The sequence below is a fragment of the Drosophila albomicans genome, chromosome 2L (assembly GCF_009650485.2).
Source record: "Drosophila albomicans strain 15112-1751.03 chromosome 2L, ASM965048v2, whole genome shotgun sequence".
In the NCBI taxonomy this organism is placed as follows: Eukaryota; Metazoa; Arthropoda; class Insecta; order Diptera; family Drosophilidae; genus Drosophila; species Drosophila albomicans.
The window spans coordinates 23,654,037-23,678,767 of NC_047628.2; the positions used below are offsets into that span (position 1 = coordinate 23,654,037).

The following is a 24,731-nucleotide window of genomic DNA, read 5'->3' on the forward strand; positions in this document are numbered from 1 at the left end:
AAATACTTTTGTATGTGCAAAAACGCCTCCTTACTGGGGGTCTTAGTTGGCTTGGCTAACAATCTGGTATATTATGCCGTCTATGGTATATTTTGAATGTGGTATTATATCGATTTACCAAACATACTATTTGGTATATTTTCAGTATTTTGTAGTATATTTTCGGTATATTTTAAGACTAATAATGCAACATTTGTTCTTATGCAAAATGAGTACCGGGTATCTTATCGGTCGAGCACACACGACTGTAGTTTTCTTCCTTGTTTTAGATAGAACTTGTGGTGGATTATTCAGTATTTAGTCGCAGTTCACTCACCAGCACTCAGCAACAGTTCGCTGACACAGTTGCCCCACTGACGTTGCGCTGCTTTGTTCGCTCTCTGTCTCTGCTAGCCACACGCTGCTGACCAATGGCCAATCACTGGAGCGAGTCCTGGAGTCCTACCTGACTGCCTGCCTGTCTCTTTGTTGCGTGACGTGATTTGCATGAATTGCGTTGCCTTTCTTACAGCTCCAAGCAAAGCTTAGGAACTCTAGAGCTATGCCGTGTCGTGCTTGGCGTTCTCATCAACGTTAGTGTCCTTCCACACACACACACACACTCACTCACACACACACTTACAACACCTACGCGTGCCTTGGCTTGTGCTGTGTTTTATGTGGTTGGTGGTTGGGTTAGCTTTCGCTGGACTCAGTCTGACTGCCCCCCTTCCCTCTGCCTCCCTTCCCTCTGCTCCGCCATAATTGCTATCGTAGTCGCTGCTGTCGCTCTATTGCGGTTGTCGTTGTCGTTTTAGTCGTCGCGTAGTCAGTCGCAATCAGCGGCCGCAAGCGCCGCCTGCTCACTAAAAAAAAAAGCAAAGTTTTGAATACGAGCAGCAGCAAAAAATAGCACAAAAAGCGAAAGAAAGAAACACACAAAAAACAAAAACAACTATTTGCAGCAGCACCGCATAGACGAAATACTCGTAGTCTTAGTTCTCGTAGTCGGCGGCTTCGTCGACGTCGTTGCCATCGCCATCGTCGCCATCGTCGCCGCCACCGTCGTCGCCGTCGACGTTGTCGTCGTCAGTCGCGTCTGAGGAGCTTCAATGGGCAGGTGTGTGTGGCACACAGTCGGAGTCGCGCTCTCGTTGTTATTGTTGTGTTATCGTTTGTCTCTCTCGCTATCGCCATCGCTATCGTTGTTGTTGTTATTATTGTTGTTATCGGTGTGCCTTAAGTTTGACTTGCAACTTGCAACTTGCGACTTTTGCGGCAAACGCGCTTCAACTCAGCACCGCTTTGGCAGCACCTTTTTTTTGCCGTCGGTCTTCACTTGTTGTTGCGCTAGTTCGTCAATATACATATACACACAAACATATATATATCGTAGAGTATTTCCAATCACACACGCCCCCCACCTCACCACCTCTCTCGGGGCACACGCCCTCTCCCTCCCTCTGCTCGCGACGCGTGTGCTTAAAGAACAAAAACATTGCCAAGAATACTAGATGCATACATGTGTGTGTGTGTGTGTGAGAGTTTAAATTCGTCCCTCCCCTCACACAGCAATGAGAAGTGTTCGTCCCCCTCCGTCACCATTTGTGGTATGCAAATTTAAATTGTGTCGCTTCAGTCGGTTTAACGTGGTGCGCTTGATTTAAGCTGTGATTTCTAATTGTGTGTGTGTTCCACACACATACACACACAACCAAATAAACCACACACATTTACACTCACACACATAAAACACTCAGTGGAATCCTTTTAGTGTTATTTTCAATGTCAGTGGCCTGAACTTTTGAACTCTTCTTAACGGTTTTTGCTATGTGCTTCTCTTAAGTTTGTCAGCATTAATGACGTCACTGCTCGAGATTATCATGCGATCCAAAGCGATTGCCAAAAAGCTAAGTCAAGGTAAGATCTATAAAATAAAATTTAGATAAATAGAACAGATTATTACAATTATACAAATAAAATTAAATTAATGCAACATGACAACTATAAATAGCAAAAAATTAATAATAATAATAATATTTTAATTGTCTAATATATATGAGTAGCATATAAATTAGGCTGAATATTCAAATATCACATTATTAACACTCAGTAAATCGCATTTTCATAAGATTAAATTATATAGTGTTAAGTAAACTCCAATCAAAAAATTTTAAGTATTTAGTTTGTATCTAAATTCTGTTAAATTTTAATTTTCAATATTCATACAAATATAATTAATGTAATATGACTTTTTAAATATTTTATGAATATTTGATCATTTCATTATTTTTGATAAATTATGTTAAACTTTTTTATATAATAAGTAGTTAAAGCAATACACATAAATTAAAGGGAATTATTTATTATATATTTAATATCTTGATGAACTTTTTTTCAATTTAAGAACACTTAATCTCACATAAAATTAATAGAAAAAAAAACTTCCTTAGAAATTGAATGGGAAATTATTTACTATCATCAAAGTAAATTACCCAGAATATTTTTGTACTTTAAAGATTTCTATTTTTATACAGAAACTATTTTGCATACAAAATGAATCAGAATCAGAAGAGAACTGTAATATTTCTACCATTTTAATCAAATTTTTAAAGCGTTCAAATCCCTTGAGATAGTGTTGAGAAATACTTCAATATATGTGATGCGGGCGTTGAGTTAGATTATTTTTGTATAGCCAATATTCCAGAGAGACTCAGACTTGTTTTGTGCAGGTTCGACTTGGAGTTGAAGTTAATCTAGATAAGTCTGCGACATCTGTTTCATGTACTAGCAAAGTTAATTTTACTTGATTCGGGACATTTTATTATTGTTCGAGTTAAAATTTGGTTTTGTTGTTCGTTGTTTTCAGATAACAAACAACAAAAATGTTGCGACACATTGCACATGTTAATTCTCAAAAGCTGTGACAAAATCATTTAGGGTTTTTATTTTAAGCACTCCAACAGATCCATTGCCAAGTCTCCTAATCGACTCTCTCAGTTTATCAGTGGAAACTTCCGAAAGCCATTTCGCAATACTTATTCATATAACGGAACGGGACAATATGAATTCAGTTGAATACTGTTCTGTGGTGATAACTTGCTGCTCTGCTTTTGGATCGGATACTGATGACATAGTGTCTGCAATCAACTGACATTGAAAACGTTTCTGACCCGATAAGTCTGCGACTGTGAAAAGTTGCGAAACAGTCTTATTATAATTTTAATACATTATACAGTATATGTCGCACTTACTTAACGACAAACTCATGAATAATATTTTAGTTCAGCGGCAGTTATCTTTTCATTATGTCATGTGCCAGAATGAAATCCAGAGACTAGAACTGTTCTATGTTCTCATATGGGATACAAGGTTTCCGGCACAAGTTAAGTATAAATTTGTAGAGCCCGCTTCCTTTCGATATTCTGGAAATGATTCAATAAATACCAAAGCCCCAATAAAAAAAAAATGCCCGATTCCCTTGGGGCATGTGATGGCATTTAATGGCTATTTGTTAAAGTTCTTAATGCGGGCTAATAACATATTCCATATTCCATAATGTCCAGATAAATAATCTAATATGTTAATATAAATATTTATATATATATGCAGATCATGCGGTAAACACATGGTTCTAAGCGCACTCAATTGCGGGCTTGAAATTAGTCAGTATTTGTTTAAGTCAATATTTTTTAATAAGATAGGATCTATAACTAAGAATTTTAAAGGGAATATATTCATCTTAAGAATAACTTGAAATCCATGCAGTTGAACATAAAAGAGTAATATACCAACTAAGAAAAGTGTTAAATATTTCCTTAAGATCAAAGAAACCCCATTATATCTTTTGATCAACCCTTAACTAACATACGATCTTCATGAAACTTTCAGCGTTTGAATAAAACTTAAAAATATTGAAGTCTGCCAAAAAAAAAAATATAATATTTTAAAAATGTAATTTTGAAAGATTTTTTCATTTGCTAACCAAACGATAATTGGGGATGTAGAGCGAAACTTCGCAATTGTAGTACCCCAGGCTTAAGTTTACTATACCCGATTTTGACCACTTTACAATCGCAAGGTAAAAAGTCCCCAAATGGTTTTGAACCTATGTATTCCTTGTCATCGCACCGTATCGTTATATCAAATAGAGCGATACTTCGGGGCATTTGGTATCAGCGGTTTTATTGCCTGTGAATCGATTGTATTAAGAGCTATTAAAATATTTTCTAAAACCCGCTATCATATCATTCAATTAGGCAAGAAATAGCTCTATATATATAGCATCATAAAACATAAAACATTTCGTGGCTGATAATGTGTGAGTGTGAAGACAGCAAATGAGTTTCTAGTTTAAACTATGAGTCTGAGTACTACATTTACACCTAACAAGTATTCGTTGTAGTATTCGTATTCGTATTCGTTGTAGTATTCAATGCGTTTGTTGTTGCCCAACGCACATTAGAGGGCCCCATAAATATATCAAAATAAAAGTGTCGCCTTCATAATATTTACAACTCGAGTGCAGATAATGATTAGAAGACGCCAAGAGCCAGATAGACCTGATAGACCCCGACATATGTATATTCGCAGTAGACAATGCCACAATTCTTTTTACTCTCTCACTCTCTTTGTGAACATTTTTTGGCACCCTGGCATAGAGATAAACGCCAGATAAGCTGCGGATCAAGATTACGGTTGCGTACTCGCGACTTATCAGTCAGTGCTATGCTTTTATATAGACGCCTATTTTTATAGCCACTGCTATCAAAAAGCATGGATGCTCCATAAACTTGATTAGATCCTCCAAGTGTGTACACGTGTTAGTGTGTTAGTTTCTTTTTTTCTTTCCTGTCTCGAAGCTTGGCTACCTTATTGAGGGGGGGTGGGACCCTTAAAAGCTGACAATGTCTGTGCTGGCGATGGAACTGAAACTGAAACTGGGTTAAGCAATCAACAATTGGAGGTTGTTTGGAGCACTCGTATTTCCTCTGCTAGATGATATCGTCTCGGTTCAGTTTTGTTTCTATATTTTTTTTATTGTATTGTTGCCCCATCGCTAGACCAGCTCCGGCACCTGATATATTTATGAATTTACAATAGCCGAATTATTCTTCCAATTTCGACAATTTATTACCGAAATACATTGAACATTTATTTGCCCGATTCAACTCGCACTCCAAAAAAAAATAGAAGTAAAAAAAAAGAGGCAACACAGAGACCTTTTACTGTCAAAAGCAAAAGTGTTTTCCTAAGTGTGTGTGTGCGAGTGTGGCAGATAAAAATTGAAAAACATTGTCTTGATAGAAGAAAAGATAGCCACGAGGCAGACCCTGCGTATGCGTTATATATACGACCACCACCACAACCATCAATTATATGGATGGCCATAAAGTTAAGCACCTTCTAAACTGGCCATAATCAATCGGCTTTCTGTCATCGACCATTCTGTCACTCCCGAGTCTTCAACTCGGTCAGTCAGTCAGACATTCCAAGTCAGAGTTCGCTGATGTTCAATATATAATACATACAAATAATTTACTTCACTTGTAACGCGCCCTCGTGGGGGGTTTTCTTCTTCTTTTATCTTTCGACCTAGTACGCGTCTTATATATACATATCGTATTATAGTATAAGTATATCGTTTGTGTGGTGAGTAGTTCACTAAGATAATTGCGTGGCCCTCCGACAAGATCGCATCGCGTTTGTGTTTGTGTATGTGTGTGTGTGACTTACTGGGAAATGTTTGTTATTGTATACGCATAAATATAACTATCATATATGGGGCTTTGCTTTATCGACGCTACTGTCACTTTCTTGTCATTGGACCATTGTTTATGAGTGTGGGACTTTTGTCTTTATTTACAGTTACACATTACACGACAGATACTCGACTCTGATACGACCCGCATATTGATATATAGCACGATCCAATCTTGAGTAAGGTCTGTCATAGCAAGTGGATACAAAGAGTTTCGTTGCATCCTAGCTCAGTTTTTGATGTCTCTGAAGAATGTCTGTATTTGGGGAACTTCCCCTTATCTTGGAGACTAGGAAGTCGTAAAATCATATTCATTCATAAACTATTGAGACATTGATAAGTGCAATTTATTAGTTTGTAATTGGCAACAAACTTGCCAATATAACTTGCCAACTTTCTTACTAATTGCAGGGTATTTCAGTGTCTTCTATATACGTATATATTTCTGAATTATTATAGTGTTGTTGATGGTTATCGATTTACAAATTGTTTACAATGGTGTCTCATAATCAGATACATTGTCATTTGTCTGCGACAGAGTTTACAGGGTATTCATCTAGAGGGTAGTGAAGTTCAGACAAGTAAATAATTAAAAATTATAGACGTTTCAATTTTTTTCGTTCTCTACAAAAATTTATTAATAATCGCATTTAAAGTAATCTGCTTTTTAATTAACGCTCACATATTGATATCTTTTAATGTATAGTATTTATACATAATGCTTGCCTGCAGGGTAATTCAAAGTCGTTCCACTGTATTTGGTTTTGCTGTTTAATCGTTAATGTGTTTATTTTCATATTAGAAAATAGATAGTAAGTGGATTGCTTGCATGCACGACAACGACGACGAGTCAACTAGCTGCCTATAAAGCAACAACAACAAGAACAACAACAACGATAACAACTTCGATGACAGCGACAACAATAACAACAACAACAGCAACATTAATTGCCGAGTGCATAGTACACTTCATAAGTACAGAAAAAGCGATCAGCGTGAAATAGAGAGCACAAAAGGAACAAACGCGTCGTCAGGGTGGTGGGAGTTAATGAGTGCAAGAAATTGTACGAGAGAACGAGAGAGAGAGAGAGTGAGAGTCAAGTGCTCATATATTTTATGTGTTGTCCCCGTTTAACACCCACCGCCTGCCTGCCAGCTCAGCCGCTGTCTCGCTCCATCGCTCGCACAGCCTGTGGACGACGTGCTGCCAACTCGCATTATTTTGTTTTTGTGTTTTCTTCTAGTTGTTGTTGTTGTTGCCGGTGCTCCCAATTTAAAAAGAACATTTGCTGTCGCCGTTGCTGAGCACGAAAGGCAGCGCAGCTTCGAGTATTTGTTGATATCATAGGCACTTCACTAGAGCAATGTGTATTTAGTTGAATTTTGGAGGCTTCAGTAAATATATTTTATTTCACTCTATGATTGTACAAAAGAAATAAAAAGAAGTTTGTCACCTCGTAGCACTCTTCCACTCCCATTCACTCACTTGCGATCTCCTTACTCGTTCACTCTCCAGATCTTTGCTCCTCTAATTTCGAGTGTGTGCGCGTGTGACTCTATCGTTTATTTGTGTGTGTGTGTGTGTGAGTATCGAAGCGCCGGCGGCTCACTTAAGCGACCTCTGTAAGAGCAAAGTTTAATAGTCGTGGAGCCAGTGAATCGAAGACTCGTAAAAAATAATATGTGATCAGTACGGTGTGTGTATTTGTGTGTGTGATAAATGAGCTAAATTCGCAAAGTAAACGAAAATCATAATTTAAAGCGGTTTTCTCACGCCAATTAAAAACACAAGCAAAAATCAACAAAAATTCACCCAAAAAAAAGGAAAAGAAAATGCAGTAAAATATTGCAAAGAAAGGGTTACAAGTGAGTGACATTTTCAATTATTTTGCGCAACCTCAAAGCGGACAGGGTGCGAAGCAGATGTGCCGAAGAGACAACTGCAGAGCAAATGCATCTTCTTCCTGTGTGAGGGGCGCGTGCCGTCTAAGCAAGACAAAAAAAAAAAAGGGGGGAGAGACAGTGAGAGAGCGCGAATGAGAGTAAGATTGCAGCTTTGAGCTACGTATTAAGTTACGTGTTCCACGCCTACTCTCAGCAAATGCAATCGCATCATCTGCCCAGGCTGCACATCTCTCCTTCGTTCGTTCTCCCTCTCTCATTCGCTTTGACCTCGTTATAATTATAGTGAGCAGACTACTTCAGTTTGACTTGAGTTGTGAGTTCAACATTTTTGCTTCTCTCTTCGTATTTTACTTTTTTTTTTTGGGCAAAAGAAGGGACAACTTCCGTTCCGCAAATAACAAAAGAGAATGGAAATAGCAGAAACAGGAGCAGGAGCAGCCGTCGAAGTTGAAGTTGAAGTCGTGGCATGTCAATAAGACACACAACAATTGAAAAATATAACGTAAGGTTTACAAGATCAGTCAAGGCAGATATCAGCACTCTATAACACTGCCAGTTGTAGTTCCATTCGAACAATAAACCAACGACGACTTTTGATTTCTTCAAGAACTTTTTTGGTTATTCGTCTTTTGCAAAAAGGGGGCATGAGTTTTGAGTACTGAGCATGAGTGTATGCTAAAATCACAGCTTTTGTGCTCTGAAGAACCATTGTCCTTGTGCAGACAGTTAAAGTCAAAGATCAGCCATCCAGCTGAGTTAATTATAGACGACAGCCAAAGTCCCAGTCTGAGACTGAGAGACAGAATTCACTGCTTCTGTTCATGTTCTTCTCTCTTGAGTCAAGGAAGTGTTCAAGTTCATTCCGAAGAAGTTTCCGAGATGAAGGGGGCAAGTGGCTTGATGCCCGAGGACATTTGTAGGCCGCACAGTTGGACATTTGGCGCGTAAAAATCAAAACACAAAAGTAATGCGTATTCTATTAAACTAACAGCAGTTAACTTAGACAATTGAGTATCATATTTGAGGGTTCAAGGATGTTAAAACCATAGAAGGTTAATAATATGATATAAAGGTGCCAGTTGGAATTACATAAAGACGAGGCAAATAAGCTATTTCTGGTTGTCTAGTTTTTCACTTTAGCAAACTATTTATACACGCTGAAAATCTAGTATATATTGACCTTTATGGTATATTTGGAATGTAGTACTACATCGATAAGCCAAATATGGATTTCGGTATATTTACAGATTTTTGCTGTCACGGTTTAGTATATTTTAAGAATTGGCCTCAATGGTATATTTCGAATGTAGTACCACATCGATATACCAAATACGGTATATTTACATGTTTATGGTATATTGTTTGGTATATTTTAAGAATTATAAAGCACTGTTATGCTTTTATTGATATTTTACTAAAATCATTTAGACAGCTAATATTTAAGATAAAAAAGTTTTACTTTATAGAATTTTCATTAAGTTTCCAGTTTTTAGATGTGAAAGATGTTTTTATTTTCTATTCTAAAATCTTCTTGGATTTCGAGTAAGCCATTTTCAATATCAACATTTTCTTAAGATCTTTTTAGATGTATCAAAAAATATTTCTGTTATTAATCAATTTAGATCATAAAACATTCCTCTCAAAATTTTCATAGTTAATTACCAAATATAAATAATCTGATTTTAATTATAATAATTTTTGAATAGCACAATATTTTAAATATGACTCAACAAATTGAATGACTACAAAGTAAATTTGTAAATTTAAATGAATACAAGAAAATAGATCGGCAAATATATTTAGCTACATCGTTAGGTTATGAACACACACCAATTTCTAGACATCATAAATATTTTTCGACAATGGCAAGACGCTCCGCTCCCTATAATAACTTAACTATTTTCCACTAATGCACAGCTATCTTCTCATGGCCAGTTATCATCAACAAATTTATGGCCCTGGGTAAAAAAAAACAATCAAAGCAAGGCAATTGCCTAGAAATATATTTGATATATTTAACATATTCAATAATTTCATTTGAATGCATGTAACATACAAATTTGACTTTTGAGGCGTGTTTGCTGATGAATTATGTGAGTCTATCTAACATATATGAGTGCAAAAGCGACGACCCCAGACCAAAGCGAAATGCAAATAAAGGACTAACAATCCACAGGCAATCCTTTCTATCTATCTATCTATGTAGAAAAAAAAGTCACTGCGTGTTAAATTATGTGACAAGGGCGCAACGTTGTTGATTATGTTGTTTTAATTTAACGCTATTAGAACCTCAGTAGCGCCAGAAAAGGGTCTGTTCATGACCCTTGCAACCCTGCAACCCTTATGTGTGTGTGTATATATGCGTGTGTGTGTGAGTGTTTGTGCCCTCATGATAATGATATTACCAAAGTTGCGACGTGCGCCTAATTGACTGCTGCTGTTTGACAAACGCAAATAGATAGAGATACAGATACAAATACAGATAGAAATACCTTTTGGAGTTGGTTAGAGATACAGATACCTTTTGACACCTTTTGTCGCATTCATATTTCATGTTCCCTTTTTATATTTTATCACTTTTGCGTAAGTTATGAGGGGGCTGGCTTGCCCTTAAGTGGCGTATTCCTCATGCAAATAAATAACAAGTTCATAAATTTATTGCTAATCGAATTAAATTTGTTTGGGAATGCCAAAGGATTCTAGATTCAGCGTTGTCGCATTTCAAAAGAAAACAAATTTAATTAATACTCGAGATAATTTTATCAGCTTGGTTTTTTTTTGCAATAATTATTTTATGCGGGTTCAGTGCAAATAAATTTTATTAAAAACAAAAAAAAAAAGAGAAGAAATTCCATAACAATTATCAGCGCGTGTTAATAATAATGCGAAAAGGGATCACGTCATTGAGCACTTGGGGGAATCAGAATCCGAAACCGAATCAGTATCAGAATCAGAACATTAATTTTTTTTTTGCTTTGCGCTGCCATTAGGCACCCTCATAAAGCTCAGGAAGCTATTAAAGTCCGGCGATAGTGAAGTCCAGTTGGGACCAGCAAAAATATTCAGGAAAATAATGATGATGTGACTAAAAGTCTTTACTGAAATGTCATACAGAGGTCAACACAGTTATTAATTAGCTGCAGAATGATATAAAGCAAAAATTATAGTTGGTACTAGAAAATTTAAGTTTTTAATATATGTATATTGTCCTGATATAATAAATATATATATAAAATAAAATTTTAGTTCTATATGCATTTCCTTTATTATAAACTTAAAGTTTCTAGTACCAAATATAATTTTATTTTATATATATGTATATATATCAGGACAATATATTTTCATAATTAGATGAAATAAATAGCTCAATACTTTCAATATTTCGTTTAATTCATTAAAACGCTAAAGTTATACAAGAATTAACAAAAAAACATAATTTCATTATTAATATTGTAGTAAAAATATGAAATCTCTTCTAATTTTTTATCGGGAACAATTTTTTGAGATCTATTGACAAATCTTTATAAAATTGATCATTACGAAACAATCATTTTCTTATTAAATATTTATTTAACAAAAAAATTAAACAAACAATTAACTATTTTTTTTTTTTGGAAAAGCACAAAAAATTTCTTATTATTTATTTTGCAATCTGTGGTATATTTTGAATGTCCTACTATAGCAATATACCAAACAAAACCTTTGGTATATTTTTGTAGTATTTTGAGTTATATTAATTTGGTATATTTTTTAAAATTAATACCTTACGGAATTGTTTTTATTTAAAAAAAGTAGCGGGAATTATTTATTCTTATTATTTATTTTGCAATCTATGTTATATTTTGAATGTAGTATTATGGCAATATACCAAATATAAACTTTAGTATTTTTTAGTATTTTGTGTTATATTAGTTTGGTATATTTTAAATTAATTTAGTGTATCTTTCAATCGAGATTGTTCGACTTTAGCGCTCTTACTTATTTTTCATATTTCCTTTAAAATTTTAAAATAAATTTATTTATTTATTGACTTAAAAATTCATTTCTTATATTCTAAGAAATATTTAAAAAAATGTCTACACATTTCCAACTCTGTTTAATTAAATTTATTACGTGTAGAAATCCTTAACGAGTTGTTAATTGTTTAAGCCAGCCCAACAAATCAGTTTGGAAACACTTCCTTTCCTCTTTAATGCTACAGCACGTTGAAAACCGCACAGTTTGTGTGTTCTGTGTATGTGTGTTGTATATATGTGTGTGTGTGCGATGTATGTGTGTGTGTTTGTGTCGGAAACTTTGTCGACAGATACAAAATTAAGTTGCAAACAAAAGCCAACAGCCAAAAATCAACCTTGTACATAGCCTAACCACAGTCACACAAACTCGCTTGCACTCTCTCTCTCTCTCTTTCATTCTCCTTCTCTCTCTTGCACACCAGGAATATTTGTTTGTTGGGGGACGCAGAAGTGGGAAAAAAAGCGCAACAGAAAATGCGAGCAAAGTGAAAAGGCGCCGCAGGCCAAAAAGGCAAAAAGCAACGCAGTCGCTTTCAATTATTGCCATGAGTTTTTCTGGCCAATACACACACACACACCCGCACACACACACACACAGAGCCATTAGGCTAATGTGCGCTTATTGCGCACGCTTTGGAAGAGCAGGAGACGCAACAGAGACGCAGGTGGCAAGAGGCAAGAGGCAAGTGGCAAGAGGCAAGTGGCAGGTGGCAAACCAACCCCGCACACACACAAGGAAGGGCAACCGCAAGCCAGAAACTTGCCACTGTCTGACTGCTAAAGGTGACGCGAGTTTGGGGCAAGCAACTGGGTGGGAAAGAGGGCAGAGGGGAGAGGGAGATGGGGAGGGGGTGGCTGGGCGTATTGCTTGTGGCCCCATAATAGTCGCAGCGAAACCGCAAACAAGCTGTGTGCTAAAAAGAGAGAGGAAGAGAGACAGAGAGAAAGAGAGAGCGAGCTAGCAGAGCAGCAGCCAACAGCAGAGTATCTGAGTATCTCTCAGTTTGTGTATCTACAGCTAAGTGTGTGTATGTGTGTGTGTGTGTGTGTGTGCATAATGAATGCGAAGATGTGCACGCCCTATTATCCTGCGCTGGCTCCTCCCTCTCAGCCAAATATAGCTTGGCTGCTGCTGCTTCTCATCACGATGCGAATGTCGTGTATCTGTGAGATACATAGAGAACACAGAACTGTCGCTGTCGCTGCCGCAGCTGCTGCTGCATTCTGATAGGAAAACAGTGTGTAGGTAAATAGCAAATACATAATATACACACTTGTATATACACACTTATATCTCTCTCTGTGTGTGTGTGTGTGTGTTTGCTATCCTTTTGTGGCCAGGCAGACAACAACAGCAACGACAACAAGGGTAACAACAAACAGCAGGACTTCAACTTGCGCCTCGGGCGCAATTCGAATCAGAAGCAATTCGGCAGCTGATGAAAACGATGATGAACATGTTGATGATGATGATGATGATGTTGGTGCTGCTTACAGAGCTGACACAGATTCAAAGAGCGAAGCAGAGAGCGAGAGCAGCGAGAGAGAGCAGCGAGAGAGCGCACGCTGCACAAATGCAGGGTAGTCAGATACAGCGACTGCTTCAGATACAGATACAGATACATTTACAGCTACAGATACTGAGTCTGTCAATGCCGCACGCTCTCGCTCTCATTATTTTCATCCCCTGCTGCGCTTAAGCACTGTCAGCAGCTCGATCATCATCATCAACATCAACATCATTATTTTGTGTGGCATCCTTGCGACCAACACCACCACCAACTGAAGCAACAGCAGGAACAGCAACCAACCAAAGAGACGCCTCTCAGTTGCCAGTTCCACTTACACACATTTCACATTTCAGTTGCAGTCAGAATCATCATCACTTCACTTCAGTCAGTTCGTTCGCTCGCAATCGGAATCACAGTTTTGGTTTCATTTCATTCTTTTTTTTTCTTCGTGTTGTCGTCGTCCGTCTGTCGCTGCCTGCGCTGACGTCGCAGTCGCAGTCGCTGTCGCTGTCGTCGTCGCTGTCGAGGTTTTTGCGCTATCGCTGTGAACAGCGCTGTCAGCGTCACGTATCCGTTCGGTACTCAGTCTTGTGAAGACAACCGGCAGATAGAGACGACACCAAATCAAACCAAATCAAATCACAAATAAAACCGAATTCGAAAATCATCTAACCAAGGAATAACTGCTCTAAAATATTACGCATACGCAACGTGTGCCACAAATAAAAAAAAAAGACATTGATCTCATCAAATCGCTTTTACGCTCTCTTTCTGCCATGTCGCGTCGCGTTGTTGTCTCGCTCTTGTGTTGCATATGATTTGCTGTTTTTATTATTATTTTTATTTACTTGAAACACTTTTTGCATTGTGATAACTTTAGAAGAGGAGAAACGTGAAACGAAGACGTTTGTTAACTTTGTAAAAATTGAACGGCTTCAAAATGATATTCGATCGTTATGTTATATCAGGTTGGTTACTCTCTAAATGGATAATCTCTTTCTGTGTGTGTGTGTTTGTGTGTTGTGGCTGTTATCAGTTGCAGTTTTGTGTTACCAGTTGTGGATGTTGCCACAAATAGTTGCAGCAGACACCTGACTTGACTTGTCTAACATTAATTGCAACACAACTGTTTCAGTAAATTGATTCTTGTGTGTGAGTGCAGATGTGTAAGAGTGTTTAAAATCAAACTTGCTGTGAAGATTGTGAAAAAAACCATTGAAGAATTAAAATGAGACATGCAGAAATGACTTACAAACTCAGTGATGTCTCCATATAAAAACTATTTAATAAAGATTAAGATTACTTTATCCATACTCTGCAATATAAGCTGTCAATTAAAGTGCACTACAAAATTTGATTAATTCATATTCGTGGTTGTCATTTTGAGCATTTAAAATGCATCAAATTGTCATAAATCAAAGTTCATAATTGAAGATTACAAACATCATTAGTTTCTAGAGCTAGATACATTTCATTTTTGTTTTATAATGACTTCAAAACGATTATTATATAATTTTTGAAGAAGACATCAACATGTTTTTATGCAGTTGCGAACAACTAAAATATATCTTATCATCAATTGCAAAAAAAGCGAAGAGTAAAATATATTATAAAATCTTCAAAGTTAATATGTATATTTTGGAATAGATACAATTTATTTTAGCTTTGTATTGACTTCTAAAATGTTTTTATACAATTTATAAACAAGACATCAACATGACTTTATGCAGTTACCAACAGCTAAGTTACAGCAATTCATTTTATTATTATTACTGTATGAGAAGTTTCTTTTTAAGCTTTTTATTGACTTCCAAATTGAATTTATAAGCACCGATTAAGCGTAATAGTTTTACAGCAATTCACTTCATTCGAAGGCATTATCTAATTCTTGGAACTATTTGATTTAGCCTTCAATCCTTTTAGATTTATCACACACAAAGTTGTTATCACCAAAACTTGCCTTTGAAAACTTTTGATTTGCCTTTTCTATAAACACCTTTTATGCCAAAATGAGTCAGAAGTCAGTAAGCAAAAAAACTTTATCATGGCAAAGCGCAGCTTCCCAACAAATTCCTCAAATATAATTAACTAAGCTAATTAATAGAATTGAAGCACAAAGAAAGAAACATGTGTGTGATTAAATGAGTGCATAAATAAAACTAAAAGTGAATAGTCACGAAGAATTCAAAAGTGTGGAAGCAACTTATTTGAAATTGTTGAGGGCGGCTCTTGAGAACACTTCAAAAACAAAAAAAGGAAAACAAATTCTCGAATGGTTGCGAAAGACGCCGTCGGAGGATCACAAGTTGAGCCAGGAACTAAAGATACAGATTCGATGGGCAAATAGCGTGTGCCAAGGAAGTGCGAAAGTTGTCAGGTTGTTGAGGATTTGTGTTTGGATATTTGGCTATTTGGTTATTTGGCTATTTGGTTACTCGACCACCTTCCATTGTTTGTGTTGAGTGCGGCGCATTTCTATGTCCAGATACTTATCACGAACATCATCAGGGTTTTTGTTACTGCCTATTTAACTATTAACTGTTGCTGAGTAGTCACACACACACACACTCATACTCATGAGTGTTGAGTGTTGACTGCTCGATATCTTTTTCGGGTTTTTCGTCTATTTTTCCGTTTACTCGGTTTCGTTTTCGTTTTCGTTTGCGCCGCTTATCGGCAAATACTTCTGCCAGAGACTATATATATATATATATATATGTGTGTAGTTTGTAAGTTGTCATATTTTGTCTAACAGCTCAAATTACGATTTAGTTTCAAGTGTTTAAAGAAGGCGGTAGGTACAAGCCTTAGACAACAATCGCAATCACAACAACAACAATAAGAATAGACAAATATAAATAAATAATCGACGCGTAATTTGTTGCAACTTTTTTTCGGTTTTGTATCTCTTTTAGTATTCGGGACAAGTGTTTTCTTGTTTATCTCCTTCACTTGAATTTAGGGTCTAGTCATCGTTGTGCCGGGTCTTTAGAAGGGTAAATAGAGAGGCAACAGTTGAGGATTGTTGAGCAATTTTATACGGAATTAAATGGTTAAGAATTTCAATGAAGAATTCGAAAATGTTATTCGTAGTTTATAATTATAATTTCCTAGTAAGTCATTACAAAGAAATGTGAATACGAGTATACTACTTTATTTTAATATGATTTCATTTTAAATAATTACAAAGCAACACAAATGTAGAAAGATATATGATCAGATATTGTAGTAAATAATTACAAGAAAATAGAAATAACTGAAAAAAAGTTCTAAAATCAAGATTTTGGTCAAAGTACTTTGGTCTAAAAAGTGCGTCAAGAATGAAAATTTTAAATCTCATCTTGTTTTCAAGCAAATTTGATATTAGACCAAGTTTTTATTAGTAATATTAAATCTTATTACAAGATTTAAAAAATATTACATTATATTTTGTATTGGTTTTTACTAAGAAACACAAATATAGAACTTGTTTGGATTAGCATATTATATGATAATAATATTCTATTAAATATTTACAAGATAATAAAAGTATTCCTAAAAGTGTTCAATTTTTAAGAAATATTTCATTTCAACACACAATTGGAGAGGATTTAAGAAATTCATTTGTTTTTCTGTAATACAAACAAAAGTTTTGCAACAAAATCAGTTTCCTTTAATTAGTTGATATTATATTTAAAAACAAAATAATTAAGTTTTAAATGTTACAATTTCGCCTTAACAATCAATACTTAAAAAAGTAAATTCTTATAATAAATAATAAAAAATATTACCATTTGTTCAAATAGAGGTTCAAGAAGATCACAAGAAATTTGATTTTATTTTATTTTGTATTGTCTCATATGTGAAAATGATTTCATTGATCTCATTTAATTGCAAATTTAAAAAAATATCTAAATTATTAAATTTTAAAATACGAATTTAAAATAAATTATAATAGAAATGTTACCAATCACATAAATTAAAAAAGTGAAACAATATTTTATTTTATTTTACGTTTTCGATGAGACGAATATGATTTTATTCATTTATTCAATGAAATATTCAAGTATACATAGATAAAATTAATGAAATTTTGAAATCCGAAATTCGAATAACTTAATGGGAAGCTGATCTGGTATATCTCATATATATCTATCGTGGTGTTAAATGTCAGGTTGGAATGAATGTCTAGTCTGGTTTCGGGGGAATCCATTTGGCGTGTCTATTTATTTGATAAGCAACAGCTGAGCAAGTCACATCTTTCAAAATAAATAGAAAACAAATGCGATATGTATATATACATATAAATACATTTGTATATAGCGAGTGAATAAACAATCAAATATTTCAAATAGTTACAATAAGAGAAAGAGACAAGGAATTTGAATTTGAAATCAATTCAATACAACAAGACATTGTTTGCACAGGCTGCGCAGGTAATGCGATCTACAGGTGAGCTTAATAGCACACACATACCTGAGTACAGTGGACACTCCCATTGAAGAGATAGATGATCATTTTGATAGCAGTGTGACGAGTGTTGAATGAGTGTTGTGTGTGAATGACAATTTCAAGTGCAAAATCGCAGAGATAGAGACTGAAACAGCAAATTAAACATTGTGATGACAACACAGATATCAAAGCACTATACTATATCTATATATATATACAGGTTTATATTGTTGTTGTTGTTGTTGTCATGAGATAGCTGACAGCTGTGAACTGTTAACGGGAAGCACTTTCTATTTTTGTTTGCGATTAGGATTAAGTTCAAAGTCGAAAATCGAAAACTACTAATCGAAAATTCTTTTATTCGTAGGCTCCAACGGTGACAACGGCGACTACGATCCGAGCGTGGTGCGGCATCATCATCACCATCATCATCATTTGGATCTGAGTGCAACGACGCATCACGGTTCAACAGGATTCTCGGGTTTGCCGCCGGCGCATTTAGCTGCCACACTTGGCAGCCCAAGTTCATCGGGTGGTCGCCCCGATTCGGATTCATTTGTTGCTCGCCACCTGCCACCGACGATATCGCCTCCCTCGCCCACATCGTCGACCAGCAGCAACAACATGCAACGCCAGCAACAGCAACAACAGCAACGTCACTTGCGTCCCAATTCATCAGCCGCTGCTGCCGTCGCCGCCTCGGCTGCTGCCTCGCTTTCGGCCTCCAGAGCGGGACTCGAACATCTGCTGAGCGATGAGCACGCGGAGCGTCTGCTGATCGATATGGCGAGACTCCGCGAGCCCGTCTCCAATCTCGATATTCGTGATAATGGCGTCTTTGCCAAGACTTATCTGCCCCGCGGCACCCGCTACGGACCCTTTCCCATGCATCTCTGCCAGCAGCCCAGCGAACGACATTTGGCCTGGGAGGTGAGTTCAAAGTTTATCCTTTATACTGTAATATAATATATATAAGATATATTATATATATGTCTAAGATACCTTATATTGCAATTGAATTTCAATTCTGTAGATTTCACTTTATACAAAGATACTTTATATTAAGATACTGTATCTTTAATGGGTTTGATTTGCTCAGAGGTATCTGAAAATATTGCAATTGAATTGAAATTCTATAGAACTCACACTATTAGTTAAGTGATTTGATTTGCTCAAGCGTATCTTTAAATATTGTATATGAATTTGAATTCAGTAGGTTTGCTTTAATTGAGTGCGTAATTTCACGTACTGTAAGATACTTAGATATTGTATCTTTACGTTGCCAAAAGGTGTATTCAAGTATTGCACATGAAATTGAATTAGTATCTAGCATCTTTTATATTTATTTTGAGTTTATAATTCCATATTCATTTATCACTTAAAACATTCTTACATTCTGCAAGATACTGGTACTAAGATACTGCATCTTTATTGGGTTCGCTTTGACAAAATGTATATTAATGTATTGCATTGGCAGTTCATGTATCTTTTACTTTAATTGAGTGCTGAATTCCATGTGCATTTATCAATTATAGCATTCCTACATTCTGTAAGATACTGTATCTTTAATGGATTTGCTTTGCCAGATAGTACATATATTCAAATTTATCATTATATAAAATCACCAGTATCTTTCATATTAATTCAGTATATAATTCCACATTAATTTATCAGTTATTACTAAAGAATATTGATAGAAATATAATGTATCTTACACTAATTTGCTTTGTCAAATTCCAATTATTGGCTTAGTAATTGAAAAGTCTTTTGCTACCAAATTTAACAGTTTATTTTATCCTTACCATTTTGTATATTTCACATATTTGTGCATTCTCGAAGCACATATTCAAATGCGTATTTATTGAGTGAAGTATTTCTGTAAGTTAGAGCAAATTCAAATATCAACTTCCAAATGTTGCTGTGTATTCTAGCTAAATCTAGTTCGTAGAGTTATAAAATCTATCTTTCATGTTTGTACCATGTTGAAGAGCATTTGCAAATGTGTATTCATTGATAGAATAGTTTCTATTAATTTCAAAATCTTTAAGCATGTCTTAATCTTAATTTGTTGAAATGTTTATCTCTTTATTGATTAAAGAGTTCTTAATGGCTTTGCTAAAATGTGTATCTTTAACACTTTAATAACGTCATTTCTAAGAACAGCTTCAAATGTGAATTTATGAAGTAATGTATTTCGTTGTTTTAAAGTCACTTGCATTATAAATGTCCACAACCGTCAATGAGTCTTTTGCAGAGTGTTAATCAGCCTATGTCTAATTCTTAGAATCCTGTAGCTTATCTTCTAAAAAATATGTGCAAAACAATTGATAATACTATCTATATCATGCTTGTGCAATGCATTTGGGTTTCAATAGACTAGAATCTAGACGCCAGATAATTCAAAAGCAATTTCAGTTTCAAAGCAAAAGAGTTCAAAAATTTATTGTTTCTATTTGAATTGCGAGTATTAAAATGCAATTTTATTCGGCATTGATTATTTTTTAAATTTGTAAAATATAATTTATATAACTGACTTTTTTCAGAAAGATCTTTTCGTGAAATTTAATTGCTTAAGTTCTAGTAACTACCTTTGATTGAATATTAAATTGTATATTGTTTGCTTTACTCTGGTGGTAAAATTGTATCACACTTCGTTGCTCAATTAAAGAGTTTTCACTGATACCTTGATAATTGCCAATTCAATTATGCTAGCCACGACATTATCCTTTCCCATATGTCCACATTTTTATATATTTTTGCCTGCTATTTTTCGTCTCTGATTTCATTTCGATTTTGGGAAATTTAATCCTATCAAAGCTGCGCGCGAAAATTGCACGAAAATTGCGTTTTTGCAATGAAAATGAAATGCAATTTTTCCGGGAGGTTTTTCGGTAGGAGAATGGGTAGGAAAATCAAACGATTGGAAATGGATTTGATTAGAGCACGGGGATATTTGCGGCTCGCTACGCACAATTGTCAGTCAAATGTGCCTAATCCTTGGCCAGAGCTAATTTCCTGGTCACATCCACAAAGTGCACCCTAAATGAGGCTTAAGTTGAGGCCCAAAAACTCGGCTCCGTTCGCAACGAGATGATTCCAATTAGTTTAGGGGAAACCCTTCGATTGATTGTCAGTCAGTCAGTCAACTGACACTTTTCGACCAGGCAGAAGGCCCAAAGAGACAGAGGACAGAGACGGACAGACTGACAGACAATCCAATCAAATTATCGCGCCTAGTCCTGTTGACAATTGTCACAGGATAGCTGATTCTACCTAGTCCTGCAGATCGTTGTCCCTTCTTCTATCTGTTGTGGCATTCAGGTATTGCAACAATATTGTTGTTGTTGCTATTTGATTTGCCACTCGAGCCAACTGAATTTTTGCCAATGTGTCAGTCCTCAGTCCTTGGCTGATCCCTTCCTTATTTCTTTCTTTTTTTTTGCTGCTCTGGATGATCCTCAAATCAAGCGCACTTTTCCCATTCACATTTCCGTTTTGACAGATACATTGGCCCTATAGCTCAGTATCTGTATCTTCAACTCTCACTGTTGCTGTATCTGTATCTCGTGTCTGCATCTGTATCTGTGTCTGCCGCAATTTGAAGCCCGTTCTCTAGGTGTGAACCCAACACTTTTCGAGATTATCTCTGGCGCGTAAATATTTTTCTTGCCCATTGACTGTGTCATGTTTTTGCTCCTGCTGCTGTGGCCTCTTTTTTCATCTTTTTTTTTAAATAACAATAATAAAAACATATGAATGGCGAGGACAACCTGGACATGTTTGTCTTGTCACATGTGTGTTCCTTACAATTCAAAGATTAGCTTCACACACTCTCTCTCTCTCCATGCATATGTTTTTATTATTCCCCCCGCCAGTAAGTAGTCTTGTTATGTATCTATTGGATATCCTTATGATCTTATCTTTAGTGGCTGCCTCATATTGCACAGATATATCCGTTATCCTGTCATCTCAGTCTCCGGCTCAGCTAATCTCCTCACTTCTCCGGTTCCTCTGCAGATTTGTACGTCATGTTTGTAGTTCTGTCATAAAACATGACAGTCTTTTATTGAGTTGTTGTTTTTTTCGGGAAGGATTATTTGCAGTTTTGAGGTGATTTAAAGTTGTGCAATTGATTGAGCAAAAGAAAAACGATTTTTAGTTTAGTTTTCTAGCAACAAATCTTTAATATTTGCATCAAAATATTATTAGTATTGCAGTTTTTAGATGAAAATTAAATATGCCTTTTTTTGTAGGCATAATTTTATGTTAAAAATATTTCTATTTATATTAAAAGCTTTAAACTTTCGAAAAGTAAAGAAATAATGAATTTTCGTTAATGATCAACCCTTTTCAAGTCATCAGTATAACGATCTCCATCTTATACTTATACTACAATTAATTAGCGTTCACTCTTATACAAGTGTACTACTACTACTCATATAATTGCTTGCGGCTTTCTCTACTCTTCCACTTGAATCATCAGTCGCTCCACATACACACACTTGACCACTCACACACACACATCCTCTTACACACATTTGCAAACATGCAGTTTGCAGTCATGTGTAAACCGCAACTTGAGTTTAATTTTATAAAATATACTTGCATATTTGCATGCGATTGTGTGTGTGTGCTCTCATATAATTCTTTGCATACGCCACGGCGCCGAGCACTCGAAGCGTTGTTAACTTAATTTTTGGAGCGTGCACAAACATATGCTCTCATCCCGCAGCCTCTGCCTCCCTCCCTCTGCCCAGACTCTGCAGACTCTCCCACTCAAACACACTTACACACACACACATGCATACATTTGTGCAGACGCACGCCACTTAATGAAACTGAAAAAATAGAAGAAGCACACAACAAAAAAAAAAAACAACTGTAAAACGCCGTTTTTCCATATGACTTGACAGACAAGAGGCTGACAACGGCGACGGCAACGTCGACTGCGACGCCGCAACGGCATACGCAAAGTCATTCAGCTGTTGTTGGTGTTGCTTTCGTTATTGCTTTGGCCAGTTTCGAGTTGTTGCTCTTGTTGTAGTTGTAATTATTGAGGTGGCTGCCGCTGCTTCCGTTGGCGTCACAGAGTCTAAGGCGTATTGCTCATTTCCCTGTTGTTGTTGTTGGGTTGCCAAACCGCAGTCGGCTATTTGTGTAAATTATGCGTATTTAGTTGCGCCCGCCATGTTGTTGTTGTTGCTGTTGTTGTTGTAACGGCGCTGCTTTTATTTTGCATACAAAATCTGTAGGCGGCTGCTCGCCATTCATATTGCTTTGTATTTGACCTTGACTAGGGCAGACGCACGCTAAGTGCAAAAGGGATAGAAAGAGTATTTTCTTTGAATGAAATAGTTTCTTTGTGAATTACTATTGAGTGAATAAGTAGTGAGGAAAAATATGCAGTAATAATGAAGCTCAACAAATTCCTTAATAAAATTTCCTTTCATGTATTAACACTTTGTTGTCTTTGGCAATACTAATAAATAAAAAATAATAACATTTCTTGCTACCTTTTTACAATTCTACTACCTTTTGATAAATGTTGTTTCCAACTCTTACTCCACTTTTACAAATAGCAGCGCTCTTGTGCGCAGTTGTCGCTGCTAAGAGGTTTGTGTCTCAGCTAAGGCACGCCACTTAGCACAGTTAGCACAGTTATGCGGTACAGCTTGTCGACAGATGGCGCCAGTAGTCGCATAAAACAACTTGCAATTGAACTTTAATTAAAAAAATGGAATTTATTAATTAACAAATGTTTTTATTTAATTCGTTTTAGGTAATTGCTGGACCGCTGTTTCATGGCTGGCTCGAGCCCTCAGCGGATGTGGCCACATGGCTGAAAAAAATACGCGCCGTGCAAATCGATGAAATCGAAGAGGCTAATTTAAGGAACTTTATCATTGCCGGCTATGTGAGTGCAACATTAATATAATTTCGGTTTTTTCTTTTACTTTTATAATTAAAAATGTCATTTTTTAATAGCTGTGGTACGAGACGAAGCGGGATGTGAATGCAGGCGCCGAAATTGTGGTCGATGCACGTCCCAAAAGTCCCTACGATATCAGTGACAGTTTTCCTGGCGCCGGAGTGGGGGGAGGTGCGGCGGCGGCTGCCGCAGCAGCAGCAGCGGTGGCAACAGTAGCCAACAACAACAATAACAACAATAGCAGTAGCAACAACAACAACAATAGCTTATTAAGCAACGATGATCGCAGTGATCGAGATAATGGTAAGTCCAGAAATATTAAGTATATATATGCTGGTGGCAGACAGCTGTGGCATGCAGCAATTTGTGGCACGGTCAGCAAAGGGTGGGGGCACGGTTATGATGCGCGTGACAATGAAGCTGGCACGAGCCTTGCAACATGATATCATCATCAGTAACAGCAACAACAACAACAACAACATCATCAGCATCAGCATTGGAAGTGTCAACAGCATCGCAGGATCATAAGGGAGAGCAAGGAGAAGGGACAGGGCAGGGGTAGGGGGCAGCCTATTGTTTAGGGGTTAATTCACACCCTTGTGTGTGTGTGTGGCAGGCAATTTGTGTGACGCATGCGCCTTGCACCAATCTGTGGCAACACCGCACATGTTTTCATTTGTTATTAAAATGTTTGATAATTTCATTAGAGATCCATCAAGCGGGCTGCCTACCCTTCTCCCTTCTCCCCCTCTCTTTCTCTCATTCGCTGTAAAATGGCACACGCTTCATTTAAGCCTAATCCATTGTGAGAGGGTTGCCGCATGTTGCAAGCAAGCGATCGTGTTTGATTATAAACATGTGGGATTTATGCACGTCTCATTTAGCCATTTCCAGCCAAGGATTTAACTATTTTTCTATACCCTTCCCCTTTCCCTTCTCGTCCTGCCTTTTGTGTTTGGCTTTTCAGCTTTTTATCACGCGTCAAATCATTTTTGAGCGAAAGACTTTTCATAATTTTTTATTTTGCTTTTAATGCCAGCTTTAAAATTTGAATACGTAATTGATCCTGCGTCCTCAAACGTTACAATTTCTCAATTAAAACCATATTTATACAGCATAGTTTTTATTTGGAATCGCATCTGGCGCAATTTCCCACAACTCTGCAACTCTTGATAGTTGACTTTCAGCGTTTCGTTCTT

The 24,731-nt window shown here is 36.4% G+C and overlaps 1 protein-coding gene across 5 annotated transcripts in view; it reads left to right on the plus strand.

Moving 5' to 3' along the window:
- Positions 1-1,745: 1,745 nt before the first annotated feature.
- The window catches only part of LOC117564090 (transcription factor hamlet), a 40,793-nt gene continuing 17,807 nt past the window's right edge, over positions 1,746-24,731 (plus strand). The window contains exons 1-4 of one of the 5 annotated variants that reach the window (XM_034242723.2): positions 1,746-1,899; positions 17,971-18,533; positions 23,383-23,517; positions 23,589-23,835. In XM_034242723.2, the coding sequence (XP_034098614.1) occupies positions 1,839-1,899; positions 17,971-18,533; positions 23,383-23,517; positions 23,589-23,835 (1,006 nt within the window). In that variant the 5' untranslated portion in view covers positions 1,746-1,838. Of the gene's footprint in view, positions 1,900-7,513; positions 7,607-13,598; positions 14,141-17,402; positions 17,604-17,970; positions 18,534-23,382; positions 23,518-23,588; positions 23,836-24,731 lie in introns of those variants that run through there. The other 4 variants (XM_034242726.2, XM_034242724.2, XM_034242725.2 and 1 more) reach the window with 4 other exon arrangements.